This window comes from Bubalus bubalis, chromosome 3, assembly GCF_019923935.1.
Source record: "Bubalus bubalis isolate 160015118507 breed Murrah chromosome 3, NDDB_SH_1, whole genome shotgun sequence".
NCBI lineage: Eukaryota > Metazoa > Chordata > Mammalia > Artiodactyla > Bovidae > Bubalus > Bubalus bubalis.
In genome coordinates, this window is record NC_059159.1 from 11,878,555 (window position 1) to 11,891,919 (window position 13,365).

At 63.3% G+C, this 13,365-nt stretch overlaps 1 protein-coding gene across 4 annotated transcripts in view; it reads left to right on the plus strand.

The window, feature by feature from the left end:
* BAHCC1 (BAH domain and coiled-coil containing 1) overlaps nucleotides 1–13,365 on the plus strand; it is a 57,210-nt gene that overhangs the window by 13,438 nt on the left and 30,407 nt on the right. For all 4 annotated transcript variants that reach the window (XM_006064197.3, XM_044938687.1, XM_044938686.1 and 1 more), the window contains exon 2: nucleotides 6,491–6,670. In XM_006064197.3, the coding sequence (XP_006064259.3) occupies nucleotides 6,491–6,670 (180 nt within the window). The remainder of the gene's footprint in view (nucleotides 1–6,490; nucleotides 6,671–13,365) is intronic.

Here is a 13,365-nt window from a genome sequence, read left to right on the forward strand (position 1 = left end):
TGTTCCCGCCTCCAGCCTCTTCCTTCTCTCCTGCCCTTCCTTCCTCCCTCCCTAGGCCTGTCTTGCCTCCTCTTCTGGTCCCTGCATCATCGCAGGGCTGTGGACAGCAGCTGGGATTATTGGATGGCGTCCTCAGGGACTCGGGCTGGGCAGCAGAGGATGGCCGAAAGCAGGGCAGGTTTTGTGTCCATTGAGACCCAGCAAGTGAGGGGAGCCAGACAGGAGGCCCCCGATTCGAGGACAGAGGGGAATGCTCCCGATCCCAACAATTTCTGGGTTCTGAGAGCCTGTCAGTAAGACCGACCCTGCTGGGAGGGGGTCTCAGATCCGAGGGGGCTCCTGAGCTGCTTCTTCACCGCAAAGGGATCGGGTGTCTGTGGGAAGATGGCCACGCAACCTGCCTGCTGCCCCCAGAACCCACACCACTGCTGGATTCAGTGTCAGGCCCAGGTGGCTATGGGTTGAGTCGCTGGGCTGGGGAGGGGGCCAACTCCCAGGCAGCAGGGAGTCGGGGGTCTTGGGACCACAGTTTGGTACAGCCTTAAGGCTTGAGTTCCCCTTCCACCACGAGCAAGCTGGATGAGCCCCCGATGGTGGAGAAGGAGAGGGGCGTCCTGGTGTCTCTCACTTGCCACTGTGGGCGTCACATGGAATCCAAGGCTGGGAGCCTTTTTCAGAGTCTGGGCCAGTAAGGAGACCGGTTTGGTGGGGGTGTGACCCTGGGAAGCAGCATCCCTGAGGGCTGGCCCGGCCTGTGTGTGAGTCCCTCACATGCAAACAAGTCACCACCTCGCACACACTCAGAGCCAGGTGTGTACACCCGTGTCCCGAGCGCACACTCAGAGCCCCGGCCCCAGACCTCCATGCACATCTGTAGCCTGTGTGCGTGACCATTGCCCATATGCACTCTCAGCCATGCACACACGCCGACACACCCTGAGTGCCCACATACTCGCTTCACTGCCTGTTACGCCCACGTGCACACATACATACACACATACATTATCTCATGCCTGGGCCACTGATGGGTTCCAGCCCAGTGGGGAGTGTCACTGGTGACATCAGCAATTAAGCCCGGAACGCATGTGCACCCAGAGCGGGTCTGGTGGCCGGCAGTGCAGCGTAGCCTCTATGGCCTGGCCCCTGCTCTGCGCGATTTGGGTTTCCTGTGGGGCAGTCCAGAGCAGTGCCTCCCACCTGGGCCTGGTATCCCCAGCCCTGTCTCTCTCCCCATTTTCTTCTCCTGGGTGGCCAGACAGATGGACGCCCACCCGCCTGCAGGCAGGCTGGACTGAGGTCTCTCCACCTCTGTCCACACGGACACCCGGGATGGACATCCGCCCTCCCCTTCCCTCTCCTGGAATGAGAGGAATGTGAACAGTCCACGTGGTGGGCTGTTAGCCTTCCTACCTCCTCCTCTCCAGCCGGCTCCCTCTGGGGGGGTGGGGCCTGTTCTAGCACCCGAGGGGCACTTTGGCCTCCCAGGCAGGCCACCCGTCACGGCAGTGTCTCAGCTGCCCCTGAGGTCCTAGTGGAGACCCAGGGATGGCCCCAGGGGGGCTGGATGTCCCCAGAGCCCAGGCGGGCTCTGCCAGGGGCTGGGGGCGGTGGGGCGCCTTGAGCAGGTGTGAGCAGCAGGGTGGGAGCGGTTCTGGGCGGTGGGTGGGTGCAGCCGCCAGACACAGCACCCCTGGGGAGCCTCGTGCCAGTGGCCCATCAGCTGGACCTCCAGCAGTGGCAGGGGAGCCGGAAAGGGCTTGACTCTCAGGAGCGGCCGCCAGCCATCACAGGGAGGCCTTTTGTGTGTGTGCTTTTTTACAACCCATTTCACCGTTTCCAGAAAAGGTAGCTCACTTAAGTCAAAACAAATGCTCCCGCTGCTGTACTCCGGGCTCCTACTCCCGCTCCCGGGCTCTCCCAGGTCCTTCTATGTCTGTCCCTCCATCCGCCTGGCTGATGGGGAGGTAGAGGCTGGAGGCAGAGGAGGTGGGCAGGCCCTGGGTCATCTAGGGTCCCAGGGCCAGCCTCTGGAGTGCCAGCACTTTGAGCTCTGGTGACTTTGCTGCCCGTCAGACATTCTCTGGACTGGAAGCTCCTTGGGACACCCCTGGACTCCACGGCAGGGGCTCCCTCTGCACCCCTCTGGCCTGCCCAACTTCTGTTGAATGTCTTGGCTGCAGCAGGTGGGCCTGGCAAACAGGTTGGCAGAGGAAGGCCCCTTCCCCCTGGTTTCACCTGGGGGCACGTGGGGCAGCCTCGGGCATGGCCAGCACAGAATGGCCTTGTGAGCACAGGCTAGGCAGTCAGGGGATTCCGGCCCAGCCCTGTCCAGCTGGGGCAGCTGGAAGTCGCCACACGGCCAGGGCCCAGGTACGGCCTGTCTCCCGGTCCAGGTTGTCTGGGCCTCGGGGCGTGGGAACGAGTAGGGCTCCGGGGGTGAGGGCCGGGCCTGAGGAACTGGGCCATGGCAGGGGGTGGGGGTGTCAACCAGCCCTCCCGGGCATTCTGGCTTCCGGAGTGGTTTTCTCAGCCAGCCCGGCACCCGGGCCAGGCCTCCGTGGTGTCCCAGGCAGAGCTGAGGCGGCGCTGGAGTCGGGGCTGGAGCCCTGTGTCTGGGGCTGCAGACCTTGGCCTGGGCCGGCCGGGCAGTGGGGACAGCGGGCTGGGGGCTGGTGTGTGGCTACAGAACTGTCTGCCTCAGTGACCCTGTTCAGGTCTCAGTCCTGAGATGATGTTCAACTTGGCCAGATTGCTCTGTTGCGAGCCACTAGAAGATGCAGGGCACCGGCCACCGTGACCATGCTCCCTGGACAGGCCACATCCAAACCCCAGAGGCTGCGGGGCCAACAGTGACGATGCCCATCCCTTTGTCAGTCCCACGGTGGGCCCGCCACCTGGGATCACGGTGACCTACATTAATACAAGGCTGTGAGAAGGGCTAGGGCAGACAGTGCCAGGGTCAGGGCTCCCAGCCCCCAGGGGGCTCTGAGCCGAAAGCCCCTCTGGCCCTTCCTGCTGCTCAGGGCTCCCACTGTCCCCTCCCGGGTTGCTAACCACAACACTCCGTGGGCAAGGACCTTGCCAAGAGGAAAGAAGTCTCCAGCCCAGTTCCCGGCCAGACTTGGCCATGCAGCTCCAGCCTTGGCCGGGGCCCAGGCCGCCTCTGCTAAGGCTCTGTCTGGGACTGGCTACTGGTCGGCGGGCGGGGGCTGGGAGGTGGCAGCCAGGTCTGCCCATGCCTCTGCTGGTTGGGCCATGACCGAAGTCCTTGGAGGTGGAAGTGACACGGGAGCATGGATGCTCTGTCTAGGGTCAGGGGTCAGATGGGGTAGGGGAGGCTCTGGGTGCCAGCAGAAGCCTGTAGAAAGCAGAACCTGGCAAAGCCTGTAGGACCTGTGGCAGCTTGCTGACTTCTAGCCCAGGATGGCGGGAGGAGACTGACCCTTTTGGAGCAAGGCTCATGGAACCCACCAACTGAGCAGGGTCCAGGCTGGGGGGCCCAATCGGGGGAGTTGGCTTTCCAGCTGCCTAGCGCCCATCCCCCAGGGCTGGCCTGCCAGTCAGGGAGTATGAGAGCCCCTGGCGGGACCTGCTGCTGTGGGCTGGGGCCTTAGGAGAGGACACCTGGGAACCTGCAGGTGGCCCACCAGGGCGAGTGCCTGGAAAGTGGTCCCTGGAATGCGTGTGGCTGTGCCCCAGAACAGCGGGGTCCCTGATATCTCTGTTTCCTTCCTTGTTGTATCTGTCATTTGAATGTCTTACAGTGAAGATATAAAGACATAATATTCATGTGATAAGGCTCTTCCGTTTTCAATGTGAAAGGAAAAAGGAGGGAAAAGACACCCCCGCCCCCAAGATAAATGGTCCAGCCTGAGGCCGGACACTGGGGCCACAAACCGCCCACAAGGCTGGGGAAGATGGAGAAGCAGGGGCATCCCCAAAAGGCTTGGAGCAAAGGAGGGCCCTGGGGAGCCTTGGACCAAGGTCAAAGGGCAAGACTGGAGTGCCGTCCCAGCCACTCACTTCCCACATTCAGGAGCAAGGGTTCCTTTCTTACGGACTCAGGAAAGGCTCCAAGAGGGTCCCCCAAATTGGGAGAGTGGCTGGCCTGGACAAGGTGGGCACACAGCAGGAAGCTCAGCCTGTCTCTGTGTCCCCTGCCCCGTGGAGCTGGGACCGGGGCTGCTGAGCTGCAGTGCCGCTCCCCTCCAAAGTGCCCATGCAGTGGGACATCCCCTTCTGGGATGGTGTCAAAACAGGCACCCTTAAGAGTGCCCAGCCAGGGCCAGGACCAGTCTCCTGGGAGAGGGGGACAGGAAGTCCCACATCTCCCTCATCCCCACCCCAGTTCCAGCTTAGAAGACTAGTCGAACATCCCGCTCTGGGCCTCAGGGATGCTCCCCACCAGCCCCTGCCCCTGGTAGGTGGTCCCTGGGGGTGTGGGTAGTGGGTCTGCAGAAGTGGTCTGCTGCCCCTGCAGGGTGCCCGGGTGCGGGAGATCCTGTGAGGGGGGCCACCTCTGAGCCTCAGTTTCCCTGCATCCAGACTGGAGGGGCCCTATGGGATGCCAGGCCACTCCTCCTGCCTAGCCTCAGGCCCACCCACCGCCCCCACCCGCTGGACTGTGGGAGAACTCAAGGTTCTCAGGCCAAGCTCCCAGAGAAATCCTTTATCCAGACCAACTTCTGGACTCGGTTGCTTCCCACTGTCCCCAGGAAGAGCAGGGTGGAGGGACTTCCCTGGGAGGGTGCGGGGGTGGGAAGGCCTGGGGGACATGGGGTGGGCCTGGGCGAGGCAGGAAGAGGCCTCACTCATCCCACAAGCATGGCTGCCCCCCCCCCCAGGGTCCCTGGAGCCCAGCAGGAACCGCCCTCCATCTCCTGCCTGCTCTGCCCGCCCGCCCAGGAGGCCAGTACTTCCCTTCCCAGCCCAGAGTCTCCTCCCCTGGCTGGACGTGCCTGTGGTCTGGCCGGGGCCCATGGCAGTCCCAGCCCTGTGGTCTGGGAAGTCCCTGGCTCTTGGATGCCTTCGCCCCCTGCCCCTGGGTCCTCTGGTCCTTTCAGGGTCTCCCTTTGGCCTGATACCCACCACAGAGGTCAGCTCACACCCTAGCACCTGGCCAGCGCTCACAGACCCTTCCGCTGAGGCCAGTTCCTGGGAGAGGCCTTTTTCATCCACAAGTCTCATCCTCGAATGGGAGTGAAGCGAAGTGGTGGGGAGCTGCCAGGGTCCCGGTGGGGCAGCCCCTCCCTCTCCCCCGCTCCAGGGCCTTGCCGCCTCTCTGCTGAGTCACCTCACGTCTGGGAAGCTCCCAGGGCCCAGCCAGGCTGGATGAGGCATCACAAATTTGCAAATTCCCCCTGCCTCCCGGGTAGGGAAACAGCTGCCCTGACTCACCTTGGGCCGGGCCTGCAGCCTCCTGGAGCCCCCAGAACCCTTGCAAACCCTGCCAGGCTGCTGCATTCAGCCTAATGGGATGGTGAACCCCCAGAACCTTGTTCCCCATCCCCTAGGATGGTCCCAAGCCAGGCTCACTGCCCATGAAATGGAGGTGACAAGGTGCCAGGGGTCCCTGCCGGGGTAGGGGCTGAGTGGTACAGCCCAGACCACCCACTTGGCACCGGGGCTGCACTGCGCAGAGTGCACTGTGTACATCATTCCTAGGCAATCCACTGGTTGCCATGGTAACCTGGAGAGACTCGATCAGCCTGGCCTTGGCCGCTGGACAGGGCAGAGAGGGGGACACAGTGTCAGAGGTGCAGGTAGGCAGGCCATGGAGGCTAGCTGCTGGGCGAAATGTCGAGTATCCTGAAACATAAATGGCTGACTGTGTCTCAGTGCCACCAGGAGGGCCTGACCCTGAGAAACCCTGGGGACATTAAAGCAGATCCTGCCGTGTCCATTCTCGGGCTCCTCCTGTGGTTCTCTCTTGCTCTGCCTCTGTTTCTTCTCTTGCTCACCTGGTAGAGGGCATCCAGTGTGATGAGGTGGTTAACTGGACCTGGGGAGAAGGTTGAAGACCCTGCTGGGGGGGAAGGCCAGAACCCTAGTGCCACCTTGGGGTAGGACAGAGACGGCTGAGACCTGCTGACCCTGGACCTTTCTGGGAGGTGCACTCTGGCAGGTCTGCCAGCAGCTAAGAGGCCTGGGGGAGTCAGCCTCCAAAGTGAAGACCTGCCCATAGGGTTGATATGTCCCTCAAGCCCTGGGTCCCTGAATGTTTATTCCCACAGTACCTGGCACCTGGTTGCTGGGGGTGGTGGGCGGGGTGAAGGAGGACAACTCAGCTGAAGTGCCAATCTTCAGGGTTTTGCAAGAACAGGAGGGTGTCTGGGCCTCCAGGGCCCGAGCAGGCAGCTTCTCCCACCTTGGCTTCTTGGCTATTTGAAGACAAAAGCCCTGGAACTTTGGGGCCTGAGAGTCAGCCCTGGGGAAGGGCTCCTTAGTGCTTGTCCCTGCCCAGACTCATTCTCGCCCACTGTGTCCACAGCCAGCAGCCGCCTGATGGGGAACTCTCCGGCCTCCTCTTTCATGGGCAGTTTCCTCACCAGCAGCCTGGGCTCGGCGGCCTCTGCGCACCCCAGTGGCCCCACCCCATCCCCCTCGGAGCAGGCCTACCGGGGCTCACACCCTGCCACCTCCCAGATCTGGTTCTCCCACTCCCATGAAGGTAAGTCAGGGGCCCAGGCTCCCAGCCGTACCCTGTGGCTAGAGCCACTGATCATGGTGCCCAGGGCCTGTGGTGAAGCAAAGGGCTCCCCTGCTGTGTCTGGCAGACCATGCCAAGCACCGGGGCGAGGGGCTGCCTCCCTGTCGAGGATGCCCCCATGGGGGAGGTGGTAACTCCTGGCCAGATGTGCAGCAGAGATGGGCAGAGAGGGAAAAGGGGTGGGGCTGGGAAGGCTCGCGGGAGCTGAGGAAATGTGGAACACAGCTGGGCTGGCCGGGCAGGCCTGCGCCCACCTCCCAGACTCGGAGAGGCATGGGCTCCAGATGTGTCAGCTGGGAGGGAGTGGAGGGGAGGAGAGAGCTGTCAACAGACTCAGGCTGCCACCCTGGGGGCCTGCCCTAGAACAGAGTCCCTCTCTGGCCCTGCCTCCCCCTCGGTTGCAGTCTTGTACACACAGTAGGTGCCTCATACGTGTCACTCTCAGGCCTTGTGGCTGGCTGGAGGGCCCTTGCAGGCCCTATTAGGATGTTGAGCTTCCCCTTGGCACTCTCAGGGAAGGTCACCGCCCCCACTCAGCTCCGCACTGTCTGCTCAGCCCCTGGGCACCATGATGTGGGCGGTAACCCTGAGCCTCAGTGTCCCCAGCCCGAGGTTGCTAATATCCAGTCGGCCACCACAGTGTAGGAAGGGTTAAGCCTGACAGCGGCTGGCACGCGGAGAGGTAATTGCAGTTGGCAGCGGGCACAGAGGGCTATGCGCTCCTGGCACCAGCACCACCGTAACTCAATGACTGCTGAGCGGCGGGCGTTGTGTTTGCAGAGCACGCGGACCCACACACCGCGCCCGCTGCCGCCCGCGTTCCAGGCGGGGAGATTAGCGCCCAGTGCTGCTGGAGAGCGAGAGAAACCTCTCTTTGTGCAACAAGAAAGGGGCTGTTTTCCAAACAGGACAGGTGACGAGTGAGGGACAGTTGTTAAAATAATCTGGGCTTTAAGCACCGTGCAGAGCGCACATGTTGGGTAGGCGATAAGGAGCAGCTCCCTTCCCCTGGAAGGGGAACCAGGCCAGCCCTGAAGACCCAGGTGGGCAGAGCAGACACCTGGCCCAGACCCCTCTGCTGCCTGCTTCCCACCCCTGCCTCTTCACAGCCTCCCCAGGGGACACCTGGTGCAATGGTGTCAGGCTCCAGATCGGGGCTTCCCAGGATGGCCATGCCTGGCACCCCTTGCTCCCCTGCTCCTCTCAGCTCTTCTGCCTTCGGCATTTGCTGGGCAAACTCCTGAACCTCGCAGGAGCTTCTGGCTCCCAAAACGTCTATGGGAGGGAGGAGAGGGCCGAGTGCCATGGGGCGGGCAGGGCATACTCGGGGCAGCCGTGTAGGACCGCTTCCACCAAACCCAAGGCCACCCCTGGCCTCTGCCCTGCCCTGACCTGGCCACGGGGGCGTGGGCGTGGCCAGGCTGGCTGCCACGGTGATCCCTGGTCAGGGTCAGGATGGCAGAGCTCTGCGTCAGAAGGTACATATCCCCCTGCCCCTCCGGCCCACCCTTGAGGACCTTGCAGGCAAGAAGGGCGGTTTGTGGGCAGTGCCACCTGCCCTGGGGCCCAGGGAGAAGGCGCCCTGTCCTGCCCCTCTGGGGGCTGCCGGAGAGGCGGGGGTGGGCGGGTGGGAGGCAGCCCACAGATAGCATCCTCAACGGCCTCCAGACACTCACTTCCCCCGGCCAACGGCTGCCTCTGCGGAGTTGCTCGCGGCCTGCGGGGCACCCCGCCACCCGCAGCCGCAGCCCCAGAGCCACCTGGCAAGTTGCAGTTCCCACCACCCAGTGTGAGGGGACAGGGTGTGGGAGAGTGCCAGCCCCCCAACCCACCCCTTACCCACCGTGCATGCCGGGGAGGCAGCTGCTCCAAGGCAAGGACAGTTGGAGCAGCCCCGAACCAGCCCTGGCGCCTCCTCGGGCTGAGGGCACCCACAGTCTCTTGGGGGAGGGCGTGCATGTTGAGGCGGTGGGTTCCGTGGGCAAATGCAGGTGGGTATAGGACAAGGGGAAGCGAGGAGGCCTCTGAGTCGCCCACGTGGAACAAAGGCTCCAGAACCCAGAGTAGTGGGGAGAGCAAGGCCCACCTGGGCCTAAAGATGAGTTTAGGGGAGCAGCAGCCCCTGGGGAGAGCACCCCCAATCTGCCAGGTCCCGCCTGAGGGTAGCTTGTGCGTCTGTCCTGGGGACCCTACCACCTCCCAGGCCTGTGCCCCAGCCTCCCCTTCTCTGCCTGCAGTTGCGCTGCCCGGCCTGGGATCCCCTTCCTATGGGGTTCCCCTGCCCTCCTCTCCTTGCAGCCTCGCTCTGACAGGCCACGTGGTGCAGCCGCCTCGCTGTGAGCTCCCAGCGCTGTGAGCTCCCAGCGTAAAGGCCGGCGGGCGGGCGGGGCCGGGGCGAGTGGCAGCGTTGGCTGGCTGGCTGCCCTGGCAGCGTGCCTGGCTGCTAGTTTGACTGGGTGCCAGCTGGCTGCCCGCGTGCTGGGGCCTGTTTCTCTGCCGTGTGTGTTCAGGGGGAAGGGGGGCCGAGGTGGGGCGGGGGGCACGCGACATGGCCAGAGAGCGGGGGCTGACGGGCAGGGTGGGCTGCCTGGGCGGGCTGCTCCGTGGTCTGGCCTCACCCTCATCCTCTTGCCGCCCCCAGGATGGGCGGGGAGACAGGTGCCTGGCAAAGCAGGCTTGCTACCTGCCCCCTCCAGCCTGGGGATGGTCAGGGCTGGGCCCCTAAAGGAGTTCTTAGCTTAAGAGCAAGGAAGCCAGGATGGGGCCGGGGTTGGGGGGGTGGGGTGGGGAGGGATGTCAGTGGGGGCCAGGAGAGAGGATGGGTCCTTCCACTCCAGGCAGGGCCCCCAGCTCTCCGTGGGTGGACCCAACCCACCATCTGGGGGACAGCCACCAGAGCCGGGGCCAGGGCTTCCTGCTTCCCTGGTGGAGCAGCTGGGGTGCAGAGCAAGTACCCCAGAACAGAGGAGCCGCCCCAGAACATCTGGCCTGGGGCAGAGCTTGTCTATCCAGGACCTCTCGCCCCACCCCACCCCCCGACCTCCCACCCCAGGCTCACCAAGTACAGGGTACCGCCAGAGATGAGACTTTCCCTTCCGGGGCCTAGGGTCAGGGTGGGCGGCGGAACTGACCTGAGGCAAAGGGGTGAGCCAGAGTAGCCGGCCTGCCCTGGGTGGGGCCCCGTGGGGGTGGGGTGCAGCACAGCTGGCCCTATTGTCAGCAGGCCGGGCCCCCTCCCTCCCTCCTCCACCCGCCCCCACCCCGCCCCATGGCTGCCTGGTGGGACCACCCACAGGGCCATGAAAGGGGATTCTGTTCCTGGGGGCTCAGCTGGGGAGGAGCAGGACTGCTGGGTTCCCACAGCCCAGGCCACTCGTGGTCTCTTGTGCCACCTGGAGGGAGAGCCTCCAGAGGCAGCGGGCACATGTGCTAGCGCTGGCCGTTAGCTGGGCAGGCCTCTTTGTCAGTTGCACCCGCCCTGGAGGCTATTTCTCCTTCCGGGGCTGGGCTCGCCTCTACTGGGGCAAGGGTCGCACCCAAGAGCCACTGGGCACTCCCTACCGTTTCCCAACCCCCCTCCTGGCTTCCCTGAGCCCCTCAGCTGTCCTTCTGTCCCCCTCTAAGACTTCAGGGTTCACCAGGGCTTCTGGGAGCACGTCTGTGTGGGGGACAAAGGTCCCAGCCGGTGTCACTGTCTCGGTGTGGTGACGCTGTCAAGAGGAGCCCTCCGCCTGCCCTGGATCTTGTCCTTCTCCCCTGGACGCTGGACGCTCCAGCCCCTTCTCCTGGCCTCAGTTTTCTCGGTGGCCAAAATGGCCTCTGAATCTGCCTGCATGGGACCACTGATGGTCACCTCCCCTCCCCGCCCAGCTCAGTAAAGATGCCCTACATGTAGGCAGCATTCCCACTCTGCCCACCTGGTCCTGCCAGTGCTAAAGGGCAGGGCTGAGTCATTGAGGGCAGCTGACCACCCTGTGATCTGGGGACAGTGTAGGGGAAGGGACCGAACTCCCCAGATCCAGACATGGGGGATCAGGGCTCCCCTGCCAGACAGGCCCTCTCCTGCCAGCTTCATTGTAGCCAGAGGGAGGCCTGTCCCATCTGGACCTCTGACCCCCTCCAGAGCTTTCTCGGGGCTTTGCGTGGCCAGCCCTGCCCCACCCCCCGCCCTGCTCCCTGTGACCTTGGCCCCTCACCACGCTTTGCCTCTGCCCACCTCCCCATCCGGGTCCCAACCTCCAGGGACCCCTCTGTCCTTGCATGTCCCGTGTAGCAACTGTCCACTGCTATGCTGGGGGCCTGGGGACCTTCCTGGGCTGCTGTTTGCAGTCGGGGGTGTGTGTGAGCTACACTGGGTCTGACAGGGCTGGGGAGAGAGGCCCAGTGTCACATCTGGGTGTCGGGCTGGCTTGCACTGTTCCTGTGGCCCCAAGCCCCCAGGATCCCCCAAGCACTATGATCTATGTGTATCTTAGATACCCCGGGATGGGGTAGGGGGGTCTTAGAGCATCCACCCAGGAAGACAGGGTGCAAGAGGTGTGGTCAGGGGTAGCATAGGGCTCTCTCCAGCCGAGCTCCCTGACAGACAGAGGTGTTGGGTGGGGTATTGTGAGGGTTTGGGGGGTCATGCCAGTTTGTTCCCAGCTCCAAGCTCTGAGACTCTGTCTCTCCCCCAGCTTTAGTCCTGCAGCAAGCCTTGGTCCCCAGCCCTCCCCGGGCCACAGGTCCTGCTCCCCCGGAGGGGCTGCTGCTAAGGCCTGCATCTCAGCTCTGTATGGCCTGAACCCAGCTCCTCCCTGCACAGCACTTGCCAGGAGCCCGGGACTGTCCATGACCGCCTGGCTCCTCGGCTAGCTGCCTGCTGCTTTTCTTCCAGAGGTGTCCGTGGGAGCCTGGCACCTTCCCCTGGCTCTGAGCCACCCCACTCAGCCTGGGAACAGACCAGGCAGCTGGGCCCCAAACCTGGGGCGACTGGGGATCAGTGTGTGTGCCTGGGCCAACTTTAACGGGCCACAATGGCACAGAAATCATCTTGTGCCAGCCTTAGGCCCCAGCCCCAGCCCCCAGCTGCAAGAGGCTGAGGTCTGGGCACTCCCTGAGAGGCCCAGCTTCCAAAGCCGTCTTCAGCCCATTAAGGGGTCTCACTCAGCTCCTCCCAATGAAGTCGAGGGTGGTGGATCTTGGGAGCTGCACTATGATGCCCAGCCTGGACTCCCAAGGGTTCTGACCACTGAGTGTGAGCCTGAAGGGGCCTATGGACGGAAACTGGAATATTTGGCAAGGAACAGGGAGGATGTGGGAAGGAGGCTGTTTCAAAGTTACCCCCTTCAGATACTAGAGCAAGGGTGGTGGCAGATGTCCTCCCAATCTGCTGCCAATGACCTTCCTGTGCCCAGGGCAGGCATTATTAGTCGATTGCAGCACTTTCCAAGCTGCGTGTGGACGCAGCCTCAGAATCCTTCGTAACCCAGCTTTCAGGGTGGTCAGTGGTCTTGTGTACCACAGTGGAAATCCACTGATACCCTGAGTAAAAAGGATGTCACAGGAAGAGAGCCAGCACCCAGTTAATGTCGGCATGGCAGAATTCAGAGGGATAGATGTGTGCGGGGCTCCAGGAACAAGGGCTCTTTGCCTAGGTGTCTGTGGGGATTGTCATGGGTAAAGATGGGACTTGTCAGGGTTGGCAGGACACTGGTCGAAGGTGGAGTGGTCTGGTGGGGGCTCTATCCAGAGGGGCTTTTATCCTCTGCTGAGCCCTGGAGGGTGGGCTTGACCCATGAGATGGGCAGTTGAGATGGTTCAACTCGGGTTTTCCCCCAGTGTGGCCGGCTGTATAAAAGCGTGATTCTTGGCCCCATTGATTAGGGACTCAGCCAGTCACATTGTGGGGAACTGCCCTTGGGACTTGATGTCAGACCCTGCTGGCAGCCCCTGGCCACAGCTCAGGGCTCAGTGGTGGGGAGAACTTTCTAGCAATTCAAGCTTCCAGGGAGGTGGCCATGTTTTTGTCAAGGCGTCATGGGGGGTGGGGGTCTATTGCAGAAGGCCTTGCCCTCATGGGTGTGCAGGGAGCCAGCGGGGAGCCGGGGCAGGACCCTGGTGGCATGGGGGTGATTAGAGCCCTGTGTGTCAGGCCGCTGGCAGTTTGCTAAGCCTGCAGGGTCTCCACTGAGCTCTGTGGGCCTGGGGGTGGGGGTCTCAGGGACCCTGCGGTGGGAGTCCCCTGACCCACCCCACAAGGGATTCTGGTCCACTGGCTGGCTGGTCACAGGCCACACCCCACCCCATGCCCAGACCTGGCCAGGAGACAGTCAGCCTTCTGAGACACAAGAGCCGGTCCCCTCCTAGGAGGGTGGGCCCTGCAAGGACCATGGGGAGGTGTTGTCGCCTCCCCAGCTTTTGGGTCTGGCCGGGGGCAGGTGGGGCACCTTGGGCTGCTGGGAAAGTTCTACAGCAGAACCCAGGAGAGGTGAGGTGCCGTGCAGGTCGGGTGGGAACTGACCCCACCAGGCAAGGAGGGCACATGTGGGGGGCCAGGGCCACCCCTCTTTCCTCTCCAGCTGAGAGACTTGAAGCAGGCCTGGGGTCCTCCCAGGAACCTTCTCTGGTGGAGTGACAAGAGGAGCCTCCTACCCCATGGCTGCTGCTGAATCGCT